The 24,585-nt window shown below is 47.0% G+C and overlaps 1 protein-coding gene across 14 annotated transcripts in view; it reads left to right on the top strand.

Annotated features, from left to right (window-relative positions):
- Positions 1-2,889: 2,889 nt before the first annotated feature.
- UBR4 (ubiquitin protein ligase E3 component n-recognin 4) overlaps positions 2,890-24,585 on the top strand; it is a 110,591-nt gene continuing 88,895 nt past the window's right edge. For all 14 annotated transcript variants that reach the window (XM_073601517.1, XM_073601518.1, XM_073601520.1 and 11 more), the window contains exons 1-19: positions 2,890-3,071; positions 5,408-5,505; positions 7,052-7,155; positions 7,951-8,080; positions 8,225-8,364; positions 9,805-9,904; positions 11,834-11,975; positions 14,480-14,604; positions 15,471-15,595; positions 16,050-16,109; positions 16,416-16,603; positions 17,167-17,266; positions 17,404-17,544; positions 18,568-18,685; positions 19,760-19,944; positions 21,711-21,870; positions 21,953-22,038; positions 23,084-23,253; positions 23,463-23,745. In XM_073601517.1, coding sequence (XP_073457618.1) covers positions 2,902-3,071; positions 5,408-5,505; positions 7,052-7,155; positions 7,951-8,080; positions 8,225-8,364; positions 9,805-9,904; positions 11,834-11,975; positions 14,480-14,604; positions 15,471-15,595; positions 16,050-16,109; positions 16,416-16,603; positions 17,167-17,266; positions 17,404-17,544; positions 18,568-18,685; positions 19,760-19,944; positions 21,711-21,870; positions 21,953-22,038; positions 23,084-23,253; positions 23,463-23,745 — 2,625 coding nt within the window. In that variant the 5' untranslated portion in view covers positions 2,890-2,901. The remainder of the gene's footprint in view (positions 3,072-5,407; positions 5,506-7,051; positions 7,156-7,950; positions 8,081-8,224; positions 8,365-9,804; positions 9,905-11,833; positions 11,976-14,479; positions 14,605-15,470; positions 15,596-16,049; positions 16,110-16,415; positions 16,604-17,166; positions 17,267-17,403; positions 17,545-18,567; positions 18,686-19,759; positions 19,945-21,710; positions 21,871-21,952; positions 22,039-23,083; positions 23,254-23,462; positions 23,746-24,585) is intronic.

Raw genomic sequence — 24,585 nt, forward strand, 5'->3', positions numbered from 1 at the left:
TGATTGGATTGTACATGGGGCTACGCTCGGCCCCCGAGGGGGGGAGGGGGCCCGTTTCCTGGAAGCCAATCCGTGCTGCAAGCTGACCTTTTATTTACAGTAGCCTTTAATTGATTTCTGACTGCAATCAATGTTGTTTAGCAGCAGCTCTGTGGCTGAAGGATGCTTCTGTGGTGTTACAATAGGGCCGGTGTGTCTATAACGCACCCCCGGGGTGACAGCAGCTGGTGGTGAAAGGGTTAAGCACACTAGCAGTTGGAAGACGGTTACAATGTGTCAAGTGGGGATCTGCAGGGGTGGGGCAGAACTCAGAGGGTGGAGCTAGGAACGTTGAGGAGGAGTGGTGATAAGCCCCACCCACCTTTCACTTGCAGTGACCAGATCGTCCAACAACCAACCGGACAGCTGATAAGGACTGCGAGCGCCTGCAGTATATCCACTCATACAGTGATGGGGGGAAAAAAAGTATTTGGCTGCTGATTTTGTACGTTTGTCCGCTGACAAAGAAACGATCAGTCTATTATTTTAATGGTGGGTTTAATATAACAGTGAGAGAATAACAACAAAAATATACAGAAAAACACATTTCATAAAAGTTATAAATTGATTTGCATTTTAATGAGTAAAATAAGTATGTGAACCCTTCACAAAACATGACTTAGTAGTTGGTGGAGAAACCCTTGTTGGTTAATCACAGAGGTCAGACGTTTCTTGGAGTTGGCCTCCAGATTTGCACACATCTCACGAGGGATTTTGTCCTCTTTGCAGATCCTCTCCAAGTCCTTAAGGTTTCCAGGCTGACGTTTGGTAACTCGAACCTTCAGCTCCCTCCACATATTTTCTATGGGATTAAGGTCTGGAGACTGGCTAGGCCACTCCGGGTCCTTAATGTGCTTCTTATTGATCCACTCTTTTGTTGCCTTGGTCGTGTGTTTTGGGTCATTGTCATGCTGGAAGACTCATCCACCAATGCCCTGGCTGAGGGAAGGAAATTCTCGCCCAAGATTTGATGGTACATGGCCCCATCCATCATCTCTTTGATGTGGTGAAGTTGTCCTGTCCCCTTAGCAGAAAACCCCCCCTAAAGCAAAATGTTTCCACCTCCATGTATGACGGTGGGGGATGGTGTTCTTGGGGTCAAAGGACCTCCATGTATGACGGTGGGGGATGGTGTTCTTGGGGTCATAGGACCTCCATGTATGACGGTGGGGGATGGTTTTCTTGGGGTCATAGGACCTCCATGTATGACGGTGGGGGATGGTGTTCTTGGGGTCATAGGACCTCCATGTATGACGGTGGGGGATGGTTTTCTTGGGGTCATAGGTCCTCCATGTATGACGGTGGGGGATGGTGTTCTTGGGGTCATAGGACCTCCATGTATGACGGTGGGGGATGGCGTTCTTGGGGGTCATAGGACCTCCATGTATGACGGTGGGGGATGTCGTTCTTGGGGTCATAGGACCTCCAGGTATGACGGTGGGGGATGTCGTTCTTGGGGTCATAGGACCTCCAGGTATGACGGTGGGGGATGGCGTTCTTGGGGTCATAGGACCTTCACGTATGATGGTGGGGGATGGCGTTCTTGGGGTCATAGGTCCTCCATGTATGACGGTGGGGGATGGTGTTCTTGGGGTCATAAGTCCTCCACGCATGACTGTGGGGGATGGTGTTCTTGGGGTCATAGGACCTCCACGTATGACGGTGGGGGATGGTGTTCTTGGGGTCATAGGACCTCCACGTATGGCGGTGGGGGATGGTGTTCTTGGGGTCATAGGCAGCATTCCTCCTCCTCCAAACACGCGAGTTGAGTTGATGCCAAAGATCTCGATTTTGGTCTCCTCTCACCACAACAGTTTCCTCCAGTTCTCTGAATCATTCGATGTTCATTAGTAATCTTCAGACGGACCTGTACATGTGATTTCCTGAGCAGGAGGACCTTGCGGGGGCTGCAGGATTTCAGTCGATCACGGTGTAGTGTGTTACCGATTGTTTTCTTGGCGACTATGGTCCCAACTGAGATCATTGACAACATTCTCCCGTGTAGTTCTGGGCTGATTCCTCACCGTTCTCATGATCATTGAACCTCCACGAGGTGAGACCTTGTATGGAGCCCCAGACCGAGGGAGATCGATCGTTATTTTGTGTTTCTTCCATCTGTGAATAATCCCACCAACTGTTGTCACCCTCTCACCAAGCTGCTTGGCGATGGTCTTGTAGCCCATTCCAGCCTTGTGTAGGTCTACAATCTTCTCCCCGACATCCTTGGACAGCTCTTTGGTCTTGGCCATGGTGGAGAGATTGAAATCTGATTGATTCTGTGGACAGGCGGGGTAAAGGTATAGAGTGAGGGGGGCGGGGTTAAGGTATAGAGTGAGGGGGCGGGGTTAAGGTATAGAGTGAGGGGGCGGGGTTAAGGTATAGAGTGAGGGGGCGGGGTTAAGGTATAGAGTTAGGGGGTGGGGTTAAGGTGCAGAGTGAGGGAGGGGCGGGGTAAAGGTACAGAGTGAGGGGGGCGGGGTAAAAGTACAGAGTGAGGGGGCGGGGTAAAGGTACAGAGTGAGGGGGGTGGGGTAAAAGTACAGAGTGAGGGGGGCGGGGTAAAGGTGCAGAGTGAGGGGGGCGGAGTAAAGGTGCAGAGTGAGGAGGGCGGGGTAAAGGTACAGAGTGAGGAGGCGGGGTAAAGGTACAGAGTGAGTGAGGGAGGGGCGGGGTAAAGGTACAGAGTGAGGGAGGGGCGGGGTAAAGGTACAGAGTGAGGAAGGGGCGGGGTAAAAATACAGAGTGAGGGAGGGGCGGGGTTAAGGTACAGAGTGAGGGGGCGGGGTTAAGGTACAGCGAGAGGGGGTGGAGTAGTTTCAGGGGGACGGAAGATAAGCTCCGACCATCTAGTTCCGGTCTCACATGACGTCACTTCCGGGTTCTCCTCGGACACGGGATTGCCGGAAGATGGCGTCCAGCGGCGGAGATTCGGGCCCGGGATGGGAAGTGGCGGTCAGGCCGCTCCTCTCCGCCTCATATTCCGCCTTCGATTTGAAGGAACTTCCTCAGCTACTGACCTCCGTCATAGAGAGGTGAGAGGAGTGTGAGAGCTGAGTCACCGCCGCCATGACAGTCCTCCCCTCCCCCTCCTGTATACAAACATCATATACCCCCCTCCCCCCTCTACACAGACATGACAGGTCCCCCCCTCCCCCCCCTCTATACAGACATGACAGGTCCCCCCCTCCCCCCCCTTTATACAGACACGACAGGTCCCCCCTCCCCCCCCCTTTATACAGACATGACAGGTCCCCCCTCCCCCCCCTCTATACAGACATGACAGGTCCCCCCTCCCCCCCCCTTTATACAGACATGACAGGTCCCCCCTCCCCCCCCTCTATACAGACATGACAGGTCCCCCCCCCCTCTATACAGACATGACAGGTCCCCCCCCTCCCCCCCCCTCTATACAGACATGACAGGTCCCCCCTCCCCCCCCCTCTATACAGACATGACAGGTCCCCCCCTCCCCCCCTCTATACAGACATGACAGGTCCCCCCTCCCCCCCCCTCTATACAGACATGACAGGTCCCCCCCTCCCCCCCTCTATACAGACATGACAGGTCCCCCCTCCCCCCCCCTCTATACAGACATGACAGGTCCCCCCTCCCCCCCCTCTATACAGACATGACAGGTCCCCCCTCCCCCCCTCTATACAGACATGACAGGTCCCCCCTCTATACAGACATGACAGGTCCCCCCTCCCCCCCCTCTATACAGACATGACAGGTCCCCCCCCTCCCCCCCCCTCTATACAGACATGACAGGTCCCCCCCCTCCCCCCCCCTCTATACAGACATGACAGGTCCCCCCTCCCCCCCCCTCTATACAGACATGACAGGTCCCCCCCTCCCCCCCTCTATACAGACATGACAGGTCCCCCCTCCCCCCCCCTCTATACAGACATGACAGGTCCCCCCTCCCCCCCCTCTATACAGACATGACAGGTCCCCCCTCCCCCCCTCTATACAGACATGACAGGTCCCCCCTCTATACAGACATGACAGGTCCCCCCTCCCCCCCCTCTATACAGACATGACAGGTCCCCCCCCCCTCTATACAGACATGACAGGTCCCCCCCCCTCTATACAGACATGACAGGTCCCCCCTCCCCCCTCTATACAGACGTGACGGGTCCCCCCTCCCCCCTCTATACAGACGTGACGGGTCCCCCCTCCCCCCTCTATACAGACGTGACGGGTCCCCCCTCCCCCCTCTATACAGACGTGACGGGTCCCCCCTCCCCCCTCTATACAGACGTGACGGGTCCCCCCTCCCCCCTCTATACAGACGTGACGGGTCCCCCCTCCCCCCTCTATACAGACGTGACGGGTCCCCCCTCCCCCCTCTATACAGACGTGACGGGTCCCCCCTCCCCCCTCTATACAGACGTGACGGGTCCCCCCTCCCTCCTCTATACAGACGTGACGGGTCCCCCCTCCCCCCCCACTTATATAAATGGCGGTGTTTGGGGACACCGGGGGTTGGAGGTGGAACTGACACACACAGTGATATTACAGCAGACATTGTATGTGATCTCTGCCACAGAGGTCATCAGTCATTCTACACTCGCTCTGGTGACAAGATGTTAAAAAAAAATCTTTAATATTCTTAAAATGTTATTTTTAAATAAAAGTAAAGTTTTGTCGGAGTAAGTTTTGTCATCATAGTGAACTGATCCGGGTAGATGATCAGAATGTTTTTATATTTTACATTGTGATCGTTCACACCTGATGATCGCCGTGTAATCGGTCAGTAAGGCTGTCTTTTATGATGGCCTTGTTTACTCTCCTAGGATTGTCCCTGGTACCATGTGATCGGTCACATCGATCACACACAGTGTTATGTGTAGAATGTAAGGACACCCTGATATATCGCCAATAGGGGGAAAAAAAAGTGCTGATAATGGAATGCTACGTCCTCTTCAGTGGAAGATCCCCGAGCCTCATTCATTACATTTTTAATAAAGTGTCCATTTCAGTTTTTGGCCGAGTGCATCCTGAAATTTCATCACCAGAATTTTCATTTCGGTTCTCCTCTAGTAGAATGTCAGCCATTGTTTATTACTGTGATTGGTCACAGGGATCACATGGTACCAGGGCCAGTCATAGCGGCCCATTACCCCGATCTGTGATCCGCTGTGTCCGTCTCACCGATGTGATCTCCTGAGAGTGCGCCATACCAGTACATCCTCCTTCATTGTCACCTCCAGCCGTTTATCTACATTGACCAGACAGGAGATGATTAAAGTGGTAAAAAAAAGAAATAAGAGGATTAAACTTCAGCTTTATTGGACATTTAGTGATCCTTTTTCATTTATTTTGAGAGAATTTTTTTTTTTATAATATTATATTTTATTTTTTATAGTGAATCAGAAATTCTTCATCATGACAAGCAGTACGAACCGTTCTACTCCTCGTTTGTTGCCCTCTCTACTCACTACATCACCACCATATGCAACCAAAGTAAGTGTCTCCTCCGCACTGCAGACATTGCTTTGTATTTGGTGTCACAGACATCAGTTTGTCCTCGGTGACAGAGGTAGCCAAAGTCTGCTGGGAGTAGTAGTTCAATCAGGGCTCATAAGCTGCTGAATGCTTCATTAATTAGTTTTAAATGGAATACATTAGGGATCGACTGATTATCGGGACGGTCGATTTATTGCGGGCCGTTATCATCATTTTCCGAAAATTTGGTATCTGTCACAAGCTAGACCGATTATTGGTCGCCGTGGCCATCTGACAGGCCTTCCTCACCTTGACACTCGGACAGACACGCCAGCCACCCACCCACAGTATGGTGACAGGCCACTGAGGCCGGCCAGCAGCCGCCCGCCCATCCACAGCAAGGTGCCAGGCCGGCCAGCAGCCGCCCGCCCATCCACAGCAAGGTGCCAGGCCGGCCAGCAGCCGCCCGCCCATCCACAGCAAGGTGCCAGGCCGGCCAGCAGCCGCCCCACCCATCCACAGCAAGGTGCCAGGCCGGCCAGCAGCCGCCCCACCCATCCACAGCAAGGTGCCAGGCCGGCCAGCACCGACCCACCCATCCACAGCAAGGTGCCAGGCCGGCCAGCAGCCGCCCCGCCCATCCACAGCAAGGTGCCAGGCCGGCCAGCAGCCGCCCCGCCCATCCACAGCAAGGTGCCAGGCCGGCCAGCAGCCGCCCCGCCCATCCACAGCAAGGTGCCAGGCCGGCCAGCAGCCGCCCCGCCCATCCACAGCAAGGTGCCAGGCCGGCCAGCAGCCGCCCCGCCCATCCACAGCAAGGTGCCAGGCCGGCCAGCAGCCGCCCCGCCCATCCACAGCAAGGTGCCAGGCCGGCCAGCAGCCGCCCCGCCCATCCACAGCAAGGTGCCAGGCCGGCCAGCAGCCGCCCCGCCCATCCACAGCAAGGTGCCAGGCCGGCCAGCAGCCGCCCGCCCATCCACAGCAAGGTGCCAGGCCGGCCAGCAGCCGCCCACCCATCCACAGCAAGGTGCCAGGCCGGCCAGCAGCCACCCACCCGCAGCTTGTTCAATTCATGCCAGATTTGGGCATAAAATTGTTTTTTTTTTAAAGTTTACATGTACAAAATATCGGCACATAATATCTGCAGGAGAGGTGGCCAAAATATCGTATTGGCACTGAAAAGACGATATCGGTCGATCCCTAGAATACATGTTCTCTGATGTAAAAGTCCTGCTTAAGAGCGGACCCCCACAAGATGCCAGCTATTGCTGCCCCTTTCTGATATGGTTTCACTTTGTTACCCAAGCCTGGCTTCCTCTGATTTCTTGGAAAAGCCCCGCCAGCTGCTGCCCACGTGCCAAACGGCAATGCCTTAGGGGCTAGTAGAGGCACCAATATTTGGTGACGCTTGTCCATCAAATGAAGGAAAGTTTCTGGTTCAGGAAACGGAGAAACTTAATTGCAGTCTGATGTATTGGTAGGATGGGGGGAGGCTGGCGGTGCTGCGATTAATTGTATGTCACACTCGGTTTTGGGTGGTCAGTAAACTGTTACCCTCTTTCAGTTCCTAGAAACCAACTTCAGTCAGCAGCTGCTGCCTGCAAAGTCCTGCTGGAATTTTCCCTGCTGCGCCTGGAGAGCCCAGATGAGGCATGTGCAGTGTCACAGGTGAGTTTCCTTTCCCCTCCTCCCTTTACCCTCAGGAAAAGGCACTGAGGAAGTCCTCCCCACCCTCAGGAAAAGGCACTGAGGAAGTCCTCCCCACCCTCAGGAAAAGGCACTGAGGAAGTCCTCCCCACCCTCAGGAAAAGGCACTGAGGAAGTCCTCCCCACCCTCAGGAAAAGGCACTGAGGAAGTCCTCCCCACCCTCAGGAAAAGGCACTCTAACCCCCCGAGGTTTCAGGGCACTGAGGAGGTTCTTTGACTTTTCACCGCCCTGGAAAGGTCAGTGAGGAAACCCATTTGTCCCTTTCCTCCTTAGTAAACTGGGGAAATGAGGGAGCCTTCACCCCCAGGAAACTGAGCACCAAGGAAGCCTCCCACACCCTCAAAAATCGGGTCTTTAAGAGAAGACCTCCCACCCATTTTCCTCAAGAAATGGGACACTGAAGAAGCTCTTAGCCAGATGGTAACGCCCACATGTGATGCTGAGCCTCCATGATTGAAAGAACTTAAACCAATGAAAGGGGCGGGGTCAGGGACAGTCGGGCTGTGGTAGAATGCTCTAGTCTAGATGATGCTGGATGTCCTCCAGCCAGGAAATGAGGCGGTTCTCTGACTTGCTGCGGCTTCTAATGCACATTGTGAAAAGCTTGCAGTGTGCAGTGAAAGCCGTTTCAGTCCAGATGAGCCGGTACACCTGGGGGAGGCCGGAGGGAGGATTCAACTACATTTACCAAGTATGTTCTCTATAAATTGTGTTCCTGATTACATCTGTGATTCATCTTTTGTTTCTGTTCTAGAAACATCTGATCCTTCTGATTAAAGGGCTGTGCACCGGCACGAGCCGCCTGGACCGGACCGAGATCATTACATTTACTGCAATGATGAAATCTTCTAAACTGCCCCAGACTGTGCAGACACTGTCTGATGGTGAGCTGGAGGGTGTTCGGGGTGTGCACTGAGATGGGAGTAAGGTGATGGGGGGGCGGGGGATGTTATGTTGTGGTTAGATGGAAGCGTGTTCATAAAAGTAAATATGGGACATCAATGTGCTGTGTGTGTGTTTCCCGGCAGTGGAAGATCAGAAGGAGAGCACCGTCCTGCTAAGTCCTGAACTTCGTCAGAAGGAGGTGAAAATGAACTTCCTCAACCAGCTGACGTCGGTGTTTAACCCCCGGAACACCACATCGCCTGCCTCCCCAGCACACACACAGGTTAATGTTGTACTATTTTTATATAAAAAAAAAAAAAAAAAAAGAAGAAAAGTGATACTAAACATAAACACACACTGTATAACAGGAATGTGCAGTTAGTGTACCTCCAGCTGTTGCAGAGCTCCAAGTCCCATGAGGCATAGTAAGTCTCTGACAGCCACAAGCATGACACGCAGAAGCATGATGGGACATGTAGTTTTGCAACAGCTGGAGGTCTGCTAATTGCATATCCCTGCTGTATAATGTACATTGTCCCTGCTATTTCTGTACGTGGATGTCGACTCTGTAATTTTTTTTTTTTTTAATAAAAAGAGAAACGAAGTGCCCTTTATCTAATGGATATCCAGCTGTCACATGACCCGGCTCTCTCCCTGTCTGTCTGCAGGGAAACATGAGCAGGAGCTTCCAGTCGTCTACTGCTGGTCACATGTTTAAAAATAAATAAATAAAAATAAAACCTTTTTGGCATACAGAGTAAAAATAAATAATATCAATAAACGGTTTTAAAGTGGAAGTGATTTTTTTTTTTTAAATTTATTTATTTTTTTTACAAATTAGTGGCAGGCAGGTTATTTATAACAGAAGAGAACCTATCGGTCTCTTCTGCCATAAATGCATCCTTCTTTCTGCCTGTCAACTGTCAAGTTCATTGAGCTGCGCAGCTCAGCGAACCTTTACGGCCCCAAAAGTGCCGTGGTCATGTGACTCCTGTACTAATGCGCGGGAGTCGCATCATCGCCGCCTTGCCTATCAAAAGTCCCAAGGCGCGACCCGGAAGGAAGACTAGGCGAAAATGAAAGCACCGGCGGGGGACAGCCGGATCGGTCTCAGCGTTGTGCTGTAGGACACCAGTCACAGGCTGTCATGCCCCCTCCAGCCTGTGTCTTACAATAAGAGGGAGGTGAAGCCTCCGTCAATCTACGTGTAATATATAAGATGCTCTCCATGGGTTAAATAATTCTAAAGGGATGCAGACCCTGCAGATTTTCTTGTTCGAACACTGAGAGTGCACCAGGTGATTTATAATGAACCAGACCCTCTTATTCACAATCAGTCCGCAAAGGACATGGTCAGAGATGATAGGTTTAGTTCTGCTTTAACTCAAAACTGAGGAAGCCACTTTAGTAATTAGGCAGCTTCCAATGGCTGTAAAGGTTTAGAAGGTTTTAGTTCAGCTTTTAAGTTGCTTTTTTGGGAAAAAAAATCCAGAAAGTGTAATAGTTTTTTTTTATCTTTGTGTTGTGGGAAAGGTAAATATCACTCTGGCTTCTGTTCTCTCTCTGAGGCCCCAGTGGTAGGAGGTCACTTTTGGAATCAGCATTTGCTATGGACTCAAGAAGCTGTTGGGTGATTCAGCTTAATATAAATGAAATGTCTTTGTGTGGGAGGGGTCTTTTCACCCGTCTTGTATTGTGATCATTTATTCTTCTTGTCTTTTAGGTGGAGAGTGAAGGAGAAGACCTCACCTCAGATCAAGCGTCTGCTGCTAAAACAAAAAGCATCTTCGTAGCCCAGAATGTTGCCAGTCTCCAGGAACTGGGTAAGATCATCAATTCACAACAGTTTGAACTTTATTAAAGATGCAATAAATCTCCTCACAAAAAACATGTCTGAGTGCAAGAACCAAACCTCCAGGCTGCGATCACACCTGAGCGTTTCAAAGGCGCGCGTTTTTGGTGCGATTTTGTTCAGATCACCGAATGTAAATGGCAGAAAAACGCCCTTTTAATCTGCCCCAAAAAAACTCATGTTCTTCTTTGAGCTTAGGGTGTTTTGCTTCAGGTGACAAAACGCTCAGATGTGAACAGGTGCCATCAGATGTGCCATTGAAATTAATGGGATTTTGCTTGCTGGGTGTTTTTTCAGGTGTTTTTTTTTTTTTTTTTTTTTTTTTTTTTTGGGCGTTTTATGAGCTGATAATGCTCATGTGTGGAATGCATTGTCAAGGCTAATTCCACCCTTCACCGCATATATCATGTCATAGTACAACATGGAGCAATTTCCTAGACCCCCTGAACCCAAACCGCTCCTCTGCTTACCTGAATAGCGGGAGAGGTCCTTCTACTTCTAATTTTGGCGCAGCTGTGAGTGACTCCTCCCACACGATTGAATGAACCAAATAGTCCAGACTAGTGAAACATGGGAGTGCACCGCTCCAAAGTGATCACCTCTCCTAAGAACAGCTGTCTCCGCAATCAGGCAGGGTGCTGACTCTGTTTGCAACAGAGATTATGGGAAAAATGGAACGCTGGATAGCCGCACACCAAAAAAAGTTCACCTTTTATTAAAAAATGAATATCAAAGCATCACAGGGCAATACAGACTAAATGCACAGCCGCTGATGCGTTTCACACCAGATATGACTAAGCACCATATCTGGTGTGAAACGCGTCATAAGCTGTGCATTTAGTTTGTATTGCCCTGTGATGCTCTGATATTCATTTTCTAATAAAAGGTGAACTTTTTTTGGAGTGCGGCTATCCAGCGTTCCATTTTTCCATGATTGCATGAACCACTCAGAGATCAGTGACTGGAGAGACTACAAGTCCCATCTTCCACTGTGGCAGAGGGACTGTAGTTCTCAAGCACAAGTTTGTTGACCTCACCATTATGGTCCATTGTTACTTCTTCCAGCTCTATAACTGCACTTCCTGTATGGACCTGGGGCTGGAGGAATAGTCTGCAGGAGCCTGTGCATTGCATCAATGATCCAGTGATCACGGTTTCAGTGCTTTTCAGGGCTCAAATGCAAAAAAAAACAAAACTATTTGTCTTTTTGTTTTTATCAATGTGGACACATTTATTTGTTTTGAAAAAGGTGGAATATGCCCTTTGGACTTATTCCAAACAAAATACATGGCGTTCAGTGTGCAGTATATATGTAGTTTGTCATTTTGTAATCCATAATACAATATTTCAGATGCAATCGGAGTCCTCCCACCCCTCTCTACCAATCCCTACACTGGCTTCTGCTTTCCCAATGCATAAAATTTAAAGTACGGACCATAAGATACAAAGCCATTCACAACTCTGCCCCAAGCTACATCACCAAACTTGTCCCCAAATACCACCCAAACCTTCCTCTCCTCCCAATACCGTCTCTCTAACTTTCTTGTCTCTTCATATGCTTGTCTCCAGAGCCTCTCCAATCCTCTGGAACTCCCTACCTCTAGCTGTCTCCTACTCTGTCCACCTTTTTAGGCAATACCTGAAATCTCTTCAGAGAAGCCTACCGGTATCCTGCCACCACCTTACTGAACTTTCTCCAACTCCTCCACTGTTATTACATTTTTATACCACTTGCCCCACCCTAATAGATTGTAAGCTCTCCTTAACCCTCTTGCACTGTCTCACTTTTATATTGTAAAGTGTTGTGCAAACTGTTGGCACCATATAAATTCTTTATAATAATAATCTTGCCATCACCTTCTGGTTAAATGATTTGTGGTTTACGGTTTGCTGTTTTCAGGCGGGTCAGAGAAGTTGCTGAGAGTCTGTTTGAACCTCCCGTATTTCCTGAGATATATAAATCGCTTCCAGGACGCTGTTTCGGCCAATTCTTTCTTCATAATGCCAGCAACGGTGGGAGATGCTACAGCCGTCCGCAATGGGTGAGAACGCAGTACAGCGCGGTGTATCGGAAGTGTCATTTTATACGGTTTCTGTACACCGCAAAGGATATTTTATGGAGCCGTATTATAAACCAGTTCATGTCGGGCCTCTTGCACACAATACTCCTGTTTTGAGCATCTACTTTTTCAGACGTGTGTGTGTGTGTGTGTTTTTTATTTATTTTTTTGTATGCATTTTCGTGCATATGCGGGCGTGCAAAAACGTATTCTCGCGTTTTTGTTCTGCACATTAGGTAAATAGGCCCGTGACCACATTTTGTGTGTATTTATGCGCATGAGGTGTAAATTGCTGACCAAAAATGCAGATTTTTCTATTTATTTATTATTATTTATATAGAGACTTTTTTAAAGAATGCATGGCTCTTGTTTACGCACCTGTGTGCATAGGCACATTACAATTAATAGGCTGTATTTTAGCTCCATTAAAAAAAGAAAAAAAAAAAAAACTGTTCTGAGCTTTTTTTTTTTTTTTTTTTTTTTCTTTTCAAGCTGCAGTGTGCAAGAGGCCTTCTAAAACCCAGTATTGCTATGGACATGGGTCACTCTGCAGATGTGGTCTGTTCAGGTTTTCCTGTAGTTGAATATTTTGGGACATGGCAAACCTCCAGCCTATTATTCCTGTACTTCGTACGCTACGTACGTAAATAAAAAAAAAAAAAAAATATTAAAGCCTTTCTGACCAGTAGGGAGCAATGAGGGGGGCAGGCCAATGTTTGTACTTCAGTCAGTATTTGCCTAAGTGTGTGCCTTGGGTTGGGGAACCTTTTGGAGTTCTCTGCAGGATTGTACATTGGGGGTAGATGAACGGCTTTTAATACAGGTTCACTTTAAATGTGTATCTAAAGCTAAAATGTTACTGAATGGCTACAAACTATCGCTGTTTTAGTTCCATTGGGGAGATTTCTCTTTACTTCCTGTCGCAGAGACACAGCAGGAAATTAGATGAATTCTCCTCCAAAGTGAAGACAAATCCCTGTTGGTTCAGACATACAAAGACCCAGACAAACATGGAGGGGTGTGTAATACCTTCTCTATTGCAGGGAATGTTCATCTGGATTTATTTTTCTGACTGATGCAGTCACTTTGAGCCCGGGTTCACACCTATGCGAATTAGATGTGCATTTCCGCACATCTAATTCGCATAGCAGGAGAATGTGACTGGCTCCCTATGGAGCCGGTTCACATATCTCCGGGGCGGCTGCGGTGCGCACTGCACAAAAACGCTGTGCGTCTTTGGCTGCGTTTCAGGGCCGAATTCAGGCATAGAATCGGTCCTGATTCGTCCCTGAAACGGTGAACAGGGACGCACAGCGCTCCTGTGCGGTCCGCAGCGAATTATGGTGTGAACCCGGGCTTAAAGTTTAAAAACATTGTTATGTGGTTTAAAGTAGTGAGTAGTTTGAACTTCTGCCAGGTGGGTGTTTTTGTTTTCTTTTTATTTATCTGTGTCTTTTGAGGGGATTACCATTTACTTCCTGTCCCAAAGACAAAACAGGAAGTGAGAGGAAATCTCTGTCCAAGAGCAGATTTGTCCTCACTTTGCAGTCTCAAAAACGGGTGTCCCTGTTGGGGAATCTGACACAGGAAATACCTGACGGGCTCTGACCATTCCAAAAGTTAAAAAAAAAAAAAAAAAAGGCAGAGTTTTGTCTTTAGATCTAGCACCTTTTTAATAGTAAAAAAATTTTAGTTACACCCAAGCACGGAAATTCCCACCAGAAAAAATTGAAGGCCCCCCCCCCCCACATAAACGCACGTGTGAACGCGTGCATCGGGATGCCTGTGCATGAAAACGTCGATTGCGATACACATGTTACATATCGCCCCACATGCCGAAGTGAGAGCAATATTTGTTGCCTATTGAAAATATATGGTACTGAAGTTTGTCACCATGTCACAGGCGCACGCAAATTTACCGTTTGGCATGTTGGTTGTCTGTTTACTCGGTGCAGCCTCGACTTTTAGATTTTGCCAAAAAAATGGGTAATTTATTAGTTTTGTGAGCCCTAAAATTAACTCTAGTGTTCTTTTGGGGTGTTTTTTTTTTTTTTTTTTCCCCTGATATTTTGCGTTTCCGAGACCTTTTTGCCGTAATATCGGGTTTCATAAAAAATTGGAACTACCACTATTTTATTCTCTAGGGTGTCCTGCTTTTAGAAAATATATATAATGGTTTTGGAGGTTTTATGTAATCTTCTGGGCTAAAATATATATTTTTTTAATCATATGTGCAAAAATGGCTCAGGTAGCAAAAGGGTTAAAGGATTTAATACATTAAAAGCCACAAGAAAAGGTAAATTTCCAGGGTTTGGAGCAAGTCAAAGGTCAAGCTGATAAAGATGTGGCATGAGACCCACACATGATGTGGATGAAGAGGATTTATTCTTTTTAATGATCACTCAGTCTCTTCCTTATTGAAAAGTGTTGCTCTCTCCTATACGCTGCACTTCTCCTACATGTGATGGATTCTGTGCTTTCTGCAGCTTTCACTCCCTGGTGATTGATGTGACAATGGCTCTGGATACTCTGTCCCTTCCTGTTATGGAACCTCTGACTCCACCTCGGCTCAAAGACGTCACACTTCTGGCCCTCAGCTGCTTATACGCAGGTAAAGAAATCGTTTTAACAGATTTGTGCAAATGATGTTAATGACGCTCATAAAATATATTTCTAGAAGTTCCCTTTTTAAAGATACTTTTGTCTCTGAAACGTATTTTCAGAGCTAAACCCACTTTTTGTTTCCAAAACTGTTACATTCCATATAAATAAAATTTAAAAAATGAAAATCAATTTTTAAAGTGCCTCTGTCCCCTCGCGCTTACATAGGTTGGGTGTTCACATGTGAGGTGTTGCCATGAACGCTATAGCGGGGGCAATAATTCTAGCACTAGATCTCCTATGTACCTCTAAACCGGTAACCTGTAAACATTTTTAAAATGTCGCCTATGGAGATAGTTTTATCACCATTCCACGAGCATGCGCAATTTTAAAGCGTAACATGTTTGGTATCTGTTTACGTGGCGTAACATCATCTTTGTTATTTTCCCAAAAAATTAGAGTATATATTTATTATATACATTATTTAGTTTTTTTTTTCCCAAAAAAATTGCGTTTGAAAAACTGCTGCGCAAATACAGTGTGACATAAAAATTTTAAATCATCACCATTTTATTTCCTAGGGTCTCTGCTAAAAAAAAAAAAAAAAAAAAAAAAAGAGTATGTGTTTTTGGGGGTTTTACTAGCCCATTATGCTTTTAATTTGCAGGGAGCAAATGAGGAAGTAAAACCCATCAGGGTTTACTTCCTCTTTAAGCTTCCATTGGGTGTAGCCCCATCCTTCTTAATAGTGCAACAACACACAAGAAGTGCAGACTCTCTGGAGTCTATTGACCTCCATTCTGTAGTTGTACAAATAACTGCTGATGTGTACCCAATGATGATATACCATTGTCTCTCTTTACCCATTGTGTGTAGGTGTGAGTGTGGCCACTTGCATGGCGATCCTCCATGTTGGCAGCACACAGCAGGTTCGGACCGGGTCCACAAGCAGTAAAGAGGACGACTATGAGAACGATGCCGCCACCATTGTCCAGAAATGTGTAAGTTGATGAGGCCTTCTTCCTGTCATGTGACTTTCTGATGTTAGAAAAATAAGGATAGCCTCTAGAGGAAGTGCAATAGGTATATGTAATAGAACAGAGTTTGTACCATCATCCAAAATTTAATGAAATAACTATTAAATTGCAGATGTTTTTCCTGATGAAGCGGCCCAGTCCGTGAAACTAGTTGAAACACTGTTTATGACCAAGTCACCTATGATTTTAACTTTATTACCAACCTTCTTTTGTCATATATTATGTATTAATAAACTTTTCAAAATGTTATAGGATTGTCTACATACTCTATTGTATCTCTTTCTGTATTGTACTGAGATAGTCCACTTGCTTCTCCCTTCTTCCTTGGTTAGTCCTGGCTGGGGACCAGGCTTCCAAACCCCTTATGACTTTCTGATGTATTGGGATACCAGTATTGATTACGATGCCTTTCTCACAGCTGGAGATCTATGAGATGATTGGCCAAGCAATCAATGACTCCAGAAGAGCCGGAGGAGAGGTAAGCAGAACTTCTGCCCTTTTTTTATTGAAACTTGTAAAACCACAGCTCTAATATCATTGGCAGTCAGTGGCAAGTGTGCTGCGCTTGTGTGCTCACCCTTCAGGCCACTAAAACAAGCTCTATGTGTTTGACTTGGAGAAATGCAGAGTCTGTAAAGATTCATTTTGATGCGCAGAAAGGTTCCTTATGTGCCATTCCATTGGATTTATGTAGTCCATGGAGATTCAGAGGGTGATTTAAACTTTGGGAATGAAAACTCCCTTTTTTCGCACTTAATGTGTGTTTGTTTTTTTCTTTTTCCAGAATTATCAGAACTTTCAGCTTCTGGGAGCCTGGTGTTTGGTAAACAGCCTTTACCTAATCCTTAACCTCAGTCCCACCGCCCTGGCAGACAAAGGGAAAGAGAAAGACCCCCTGGCTGCACTACGAGTCCGAGACATCACTAGAGCCAAAGAGGGAGCAGGCTCCCCGAAACTGGGCCCAGGCAAAGGGTAGGTGGTAAACCAAGTCTCACATCTTTTCCTTTTTGTACCCCTGTATGAGGACCACAGGTCTGCTAGATATACTCTGGTCTATACCCTTTTTTTTTTTTTTTTTTTTTAACTTTGTAGTACACCCCCAAGCCTGTGTGCTTGTCAGTGCTGTCTAAGTGTATGTTTTTATAGTTTTGATAATATACCTATTAGAGTATGTTACATGGCAATATATAAAACTGGCTATCAAATCTTATCTAACAAGGGAGAAGTCTCCCTTAGATCAATATGTTCTTTGTATAGATATGAATTAATATTTACCCCACACAGACAGTGCAATCTAGATCTTTTAGTTTGCTGGAATAATTATTACATGTGGCACTAGTGCTGGGCTTTCCTATTAGAGAGCCCAGCAATTTCACCATGGAAGCTGCCCCCTTCAGGTAACTATTTTTTTAAATCAGGGAAAAAGTTTAATTGCCATCCATACAGAGTATTGCTTAATATTTAGTCAGCCCAGTTTGAAATTTCAGTGCATAGCCATAGTCTAATTTTTTATTTTTTCTTACTTTTCCCTTCAGGCACCAGGGATTTGGGGTTTTGTCTGTAGTACTGGCGAACCATGCCATCAAACTGCTTACTAACCTTTTTCAAGACCTGCAAGTGGAGACTTTACACAAGGTAACGGGCAATGTCTATCAGTTGCGGCCTTATTCGACAATTCTGTTTATCTTTTTAAAAACTGCACAGAACAAAAGTTTGGCGGGGGTTAAACTTTAACTCTGCAACAGAATTTGCTTTCTCTTGTCTTCCTGCAGCAAACTTTAGATACAGATGGACCCCTTGCAGAGCTCGGCATCACTGCACAGAGCACACCCATCCAGAGAATACAGCGACTAATAGACTCCATTCCACTGACAAATCTTCTCTTCACAGTCCTGTCCACGTCTTATCGTAAGGTGAGGCACAGCTTCCACGTACAGAAGTATAAAAGAAATCCTGTGTCTTGGATCTGAGTAGCACCCAATGGCAGTGTATTCTGAATTTTTCTCAGTTAGTTTGATGTACTGCAGCTCCATTTGCCACTCCACTTTTTTGTATATTAGTGCTGTATGGGTGGGTAGTAGGTGCTATCCAGCCACTTGTGACTGACAGTGGTTGAGATGGGTGATGATTATAAGGGGGCCGAGTGGGTGGGCTAGGTGGTGGCTAAATGTGGATGGGCTGGGCTGCGCCTGGACTTGGTCAGGTAGTTCTGCTTGCCAGGGACTGGTAACAGGGTGGATGGGCTGGCAGGAACTGGAAGCGGCCAGGTGGGTCAGGTTGGGGCGAGGACTTGGATGGGCAGGGACTAAGAGCAGGAGGGTGGATGGGGCTGAGCGGGGACTGCTAGTGGCCAGTTGGAGATGGGGCTGAGCAGGGACTGCTAGTGGCTGGTTGGGAGAAGGGGCTGAGTGGGGACTGCTAGTGGCCGGTTGGAGATGGGGCTGAGCGGGGACCGCTAGTGGCCAGTTGGAGATGGGGCTGAGCAGGGACTGCTAGTGGTTGGTTGGAGATGGGGCTGAGCGGGGACTGCTAGTGGCCAGTTAGAGATGGGGCTGAGCGGGGACTGCTAGTGGCTAGTTGGTGATGGGGCTGAGCGGGGACTGCTAGTGGCTAGTTGGAGATGGGGCTGAGCGGGGACTGCTAGTGGCTAGTTGGAGATGGGGCTGAGCGGGGACTGCTAGTGGCCGGTTGGGGATGGGGCTGAGTGGGGACTGCTAGTGGCCGGTTGGGGCTGAGCGAGGACTGCTAGTGGCCGGTTGGGGATGGGGCTGAGCGGGGACTGCTAGTGGTCGGTTGGGGATGGGGCTGAGCGGGGACTGCTAGTGGCCGGTTGGTGATGGGGCTGAGCGGGGACTGCTAGTGGTCGGTTGGGGATGGGGCTGAGCGGGGACTGCTAGTGGCCATGCAGATCGGTAACATTGTCCTCTGTAATACAGGCTTGTGTCTTACAACGACAGAGGAAAGGTTCTGTGAGCAGCGATGCCAGCGCCTCCACTGACTCCAACACTTATTATGAAGATGATTTCAGTAGCACTGAGGAAGACAGCAGTCAAGGTAACAAACCATTGTTGATGTGGTTGGTGATGTATCACTCCGTATCTGACTGTTAGCAGAGAAATCCTTGTATCTTCCTGCAAAGTACCCGCTTGGTTTATTTTGAAGGAAAGCCTATCACAGGTGTCCGAGGGGACAGGAAGAGATCTTGTTGGGAGTTCCACATGGTATTAAAGTCCAAAATGAGGAATCCCTGCCCCCCTACTCCACCTAAAAAGAGAAAATTCTGTTTAAAGTAGAGCTTTAAGGAAACTCCTAATTACACGGCTGAAATACTTTTACCAATTTATCTACCAACAGATGTGTAGTTCTTCACAGCCAGTCCCGTGCTTTACAGTCAGTGAACAGCCAGATCGGTGACACTAATTAGTGGCTAATAAAACAATGCAGCTTCCTGTGTCCCCCCTCTGTTCCTCATTGGGCTGTGTGTCCCCCCTCTGTTCCTCATTGGGCTGTGTGTCCCCCCTCTGTTCCTCCTCATTGGGCTGTGTGTCCCCCCTCGGTTCCTCCTCATTGGGCTGTGTCCCCCCTCGGTTCCTCCTCATTGGGCTGTGTCCCCCCTCGGTTCCTCCTCATTGGGCTGTGTCCCCCCTCGGTTCCTCCTCATTGGGCTGTGTCCCCCCTCGGTTCCTCCTCATTGGGCTGTGTCCCCCCTCGGTTCCTCCTCATTGGGCTGTGTCCCCCCTCGGTTCCTCCTCATTGGGCTGTGTCCCCCCTCGGTTCCTCCTCATTGGGCTGTGTCCCCCCTCGGTTCCTCCTCATTGGGCTGTGTCCCCCCTCGGTTCCTCCTCATTGGGCTGTGTCCCCCCTCGGTTCCTCCTCATTGGCCTGTGTCCCCCCTCGGTTCCTCCTCATTGGGCTGTGTGTCAGCATCACCACCTTTGTGCAGGGAAGCAGTAATGATGGGGGGGGGGGGGCTCTGATCTTATTTACTGACAGAGGTGTGTGTGTGTGTGTGTGTGTGTATTAATAACAGCTGGCCAAAATGACAAATTCTTTGAAAGCTTTCTACATTGTATATATAGCAGTTCACCTTTTAGGTCCGTGTTCTGATATTTTGTTCCATGAATGCAGATGACGACAGCGAGCCGATCCTCGGACAGTGGTTTGAAGAGACCATCTCCCCCACCAAAGAGAAGGTTCCCCCGCCACCTCCACCCCCTCCACCTCTTGAGAGCTCCCCTAGAGCCAAGAGCCCCAGCAAAAACAGCTCTGCAGGGAATGGCAACATCCTGGCCAGCCGCAAAGACCCAGAGCTGGTATGGACGTCCCCAAAACGGTTGTCTTAGTTGCCATTTTGCGTTTTAATGTGGGCTTTTCTCGTTTACAGAAAGTGTTATTAAACTTGCATCTGTTTTTCGTTTTCATTTAAAGGTTTTTATTGAGTACATCAGACAGGGCAGAACAAGTCCAACAACATACATTTGCACAATCTGAATAGGCTGATACACACACCAATAAGAAAGTGGCAGCATCTAATAGGGGCCTAGCGAATCAGTGGTTGACTTAGCACCATTAAACTTGCATCTTATTTCTTTAAGGCTCTGTTCACACTTGTGGAACTTGTCATGACTTTGGACACCTAACGTTGCATGACAAGTAGCAGCCCATTGTTCTCAATAGCACCCATTTGGATCAATGTGGCTTAACAGCTTCAGCCCCGGAAGATTTGGCTGCTGAATAACCAGGCCATTTTTTGCGATTCAGCACTGCATTGATTTAACTGAAAATTGTGCGGTCGTGCGACGTTGCACCCAAACAAAATTGACGTCCTTTTTTTTTCCCACAAGTAGAGCTTTCTTTTGGTGGTATTTGATTGCCTCTGCAGTTTTTATTTTTTGCACTATAAACAAAAAAAAATAGCGACAATTTTGAAAAAAACATTATTTTGTACATTTTGCTATAATAAATTCCCCCCTCCCCCCCTTTTGCTTTTTTTAAGGAAAAAAAATAAATAAATTATTTTTTAAGGTTCTGTTTTTATTTTTTATATAAAAGATATACAATAGAAAAGAGTGACAGTGACACAACGCCAAGCCACCTCATGGTCTAACAAGTACAAATAATAACCATACTGACTAATATAGTCTCTGGCTAATGCATAAACATCACTGTTCTTCCCTCCCACCTCAAACAACCCAAAACTCAGTTCACCCCAGCACCCACATCGCATGTTTTATCCGGAGAAAAAAGCACCAATCATTCAAGTGAAACATAATAGCTAATGGTGCCCAGCTTATTCACCTCCTGCTTTTATCTCCCTCATTGATAACATACAGAACCATGGAATCGTGTGCAACCCCATTATTCAATGAGATGTTAAATAACTCCCAACCCTGAATAGTAGAATGTAGGGGGAGAAATCTTAGAACTCCGCAAGTCCTACTATCCCACAGTTACCTCCAGAATTACACCATGCCTGCCACACCTTGTCAAATTTTTCCCCCCCACATCCTCTGGATAGGTAGGTCGCCTTGTAATAAGACATTATTAAATTAAAGTTGCAGCAACTTTGAAAAGGTTCCTGCACTACTTTTTGATGCGACTTGAGTGCCAGAGAGTGTAAAATTGCATCAAAGTTGCATCAGTCACACTCCAAAGTCGCACTGGAAATCATGTAACTTTGGAGTCGTACAAGTGTGAACGGAGCCGATCACCAGCTGTACACATACTTGGTGGCCTGTAACATCATGCTGCCTCATTTATGCATACGGCCAGTGCTGCTGTTTTTGTTCTAGGATGACGCTCAATTCTGTACCTCCAGCTCCCAGTCACTTGGGAACAATTGTGAGGCAGTAGGACGGGCTGATCATGTAATCATAGTGCCATCCATTCACAGTGATCACATGATTGAAATTCAGAATACTCCTAACAGGTCACAAAAACAAAAGGGGGAAGGTGCTTAACGGGCCACCTAGTACCAGAGGAAAGGGTTAATGTTGGGTTGTGATGCTGAACATTTCTAATTATCTGCTTGTAATCCCCATTTTTATAAGATTCCTAACTCCTCCTTCCTCTTTCTCAGTTTCTCAGCCTTGCTTCGAATACTTTGAATTTTATCACCACTTGTATGCTGAATTCCCGCAGCAACTTCATCCGAAACTACCTGAGCGTGTCTCTAACGGAGCAGCACATGTCCACCCTGGCCTGCATCATAAAAGACGTTGACAAGGATGGTCTGAAAGGTTGGTCCTTCGCAGAGTATTTCTGTCCTGGAATGTTTTCAAGAATTTGTCTGGATTAACTTTGGGCTATTTTGTATTCTAGGATCATCCGATGAAGATTTTGCTGTGGCCCTGTACCAGTTTAATCACTGTCTAGTGACATCTGATCTTCAGTCCCCAACACTACAGGTAATCCTGATGTCACATTCTGTGTGCTCTCAATGCAATCATTGATATTGCATAGCTGCCCATCAGTTCAACCAAATGACGAAAATAAATTCAAGAATATCTAAACCCTCATACTTAAAAAAAAAAAAAAAAAAAAAAAAAAAAAAGAAAGAAATGCAGCATTAAGCCCTTTTTAGTCTAGATGTGCATAAAAAGCCATGCACTTGCCTCAACCAAAAATAACTTTTCCTAGACTTGGGCATAGCTGGAGGCAGTCATGTGTACTGCCTGGAACTCTCAACACCCATAAAGCTTTGGGATGTGCAGCCCAGCCCTCGGTACAGATCATTACAGATGCTGTAAGATTGAGCATCTCTGGTACCCCTTATGCTATGCAGGCTCTGTGCAGTTGTAGTCCTGGTCAGGAGCGTGTATGTAGGGGGTAGCTAAGCCAGCGCTCCAGCAAGGGCCATATTCAGTCTATGTCACTCCTTTCGTCATTTTTCAATTAAAAGGACACATTCAACTTTTAGCAAAAAGTAATAAATGCACTTCACTTTTTTTTTTTTACCTGCAAAAAAAAAAAAAAGAATTTACTATTGTTTATTTTAGGAGCCTGGAAAGCCTTACACCAGTGACCAGAAGATCGCTGATGCCATGCAGGTCTCCTGCAGACTGTCAGTGTAAGCGGTCAGCCCGTACATCGTATGGGCAGGCAGTTTTACACTGACGGGAAGAATGAATTAACTACCAGAGCACTCCATAGCGCCGTGGTAGTAAATTTGAGAACTACAAGCCGACAGCCGCAAAGGCTGTCGGTAGTTGTAGGCTATGCACAGAACACAATGAATTTAATGAAGTGTGCGGCTGTGCACATTTTCTTTAGATTGCAGCAGGGGGGGAGAGCCCCCTACTCTCGCCACCAGATTTGGTGGGGGGCGAAGGGGATGTGGGGGCTGGTACCTTTTTGGAACATGTTACCCCCTGAATATGGGTGAACTTATCCTTCTGTTACATTGCTTTGATTAGCACTTGATGCATTCCTAAATCTTCTCTTGTATTACAGAACGCACTTCTGCAGCACCTGGGAATTGCCCCTATGAGCGAGTGCCCTTGGCCACTTTACATCCACCCTCAGAGTCTGTCTGTACTGTCCCGACTTCTCCTGCTTTGGCAGCACAAGGCCAGCGTTCAGGGAGAACCTGACATCCCAGAATGTCTTCGTGTCTGGGAAAGGTGAGTCTCAAATATTTAATGCTGGACTCCAGACAAATATTAAATCTCCGGACTGGATAGACAGAAGTTCTTTGAGGATAAACACACATGAAGTTCAGCTGTGGTTTTAGTCATTTGCCAGCATCCAACCCAAATGTCTGCCTGTGCCTATTGTGTTCTATTTAATCTTATTTATAACTATGTAAATAATAATTTTTTTTATTTTTAAGATTTGTTGGAACCATAAAACAAAACGCCTTGCAGGGAGTAGTCCCAGGAGACACAGATGATGTCAATGTGGACCATCTTCAGCTGCTACTTCTGATTTTCCACAACCTGTCCGATAGAGGGCGCCAAACTATCCTTCTGCTATGCATTCAGACGCTCCAGGACCTGTCCAATAACCTGGAGACTCAGCTGCCGGGTGTACCTCTTCTCCTGGGGAGACTTCTATTAGTGTTTGACTATCTCTTGCACCAGTACTCCAAACCTCCGCTCTATTTATTTGAGCAGGTATGTACAGGAAAGCCCCTGACAGATTTATCTTCTGGTCACCTGTGAAGTATTTTATTTAAAGTGAACCTGAAGACAAAAAGTGAAGATTTTGCATCCTAAAGTGAACATCTAGAAATGTTAATTGTTCATATGCAGTACTCTATAAAATCTGCATTTTATCTTAAATACTTCTGAACATAGCAGAACACTTTCTCTACTTAGGCACTCATGTTCTGTATCCTCATAACTGCTTCAGATCATCTCGAGCTGCTAATCTCCCCAGATTTGGAGTGATATCTTGTGATGTCACCGCTGTGTTGCTCGTTGTTATCCTTGCTGGAAATACCTGAGGATCTGCAGCGCATAGCTCTCCCGTCTGTTTCATTCATTCTGTAGATCTGTGCTTCCTTTGGGAAGCTCTAACTTTAGGAACCAGAGCCCTGACTCTACTATAGCCGATTCAACACAGAGTCTCACCAGCAGCAGGCAGACCACAGGCAATGCTGTTGACTAGTCCTTTGCACTCAGCATCCAGGGTTCATGTCGTCCTTTAAAGCGGACATTATTTATTTATTTTTTTTTTTCAACTTTCCATCTATTAAATCTTCTGCCCTTGTTGTTGTTTTTAACTTTGGATAGTAATACATATTTTTTTTCTGCCATTTAAATACCTTATACAGCCCACTTCCTGTTTCTTATCTGGTAAAAAGCCTAGGCTTATGATATCATGCACAGCTCTCGCTCTTTCGCTCGCTCGCTCTTTCTCTCGCTCGCTCTTTCTCTTGCTCGCTCTTTCTCTCGCTCGCTCTTTCTCTCGCTCGCTCTTTCTCTCGCTCGCTCTCTCGCTCGCTCTTTCTC

Source organism: Aquarana catesbeiana, linkage group LG10 (assembly GCF_042186555.1).
Source record: "Aquarana catesbeiana isolate 2022-GZ linkage group LG10, ASM4218655v1, whole genome shotgun sequence".
Taxonomy (NCBI): domain Eukaryota; kingdom Metazoa; phylum Chordata; class Amphibia; order Anura; family Ranidae; genus Aquarana; species Aquarana catesbeiana.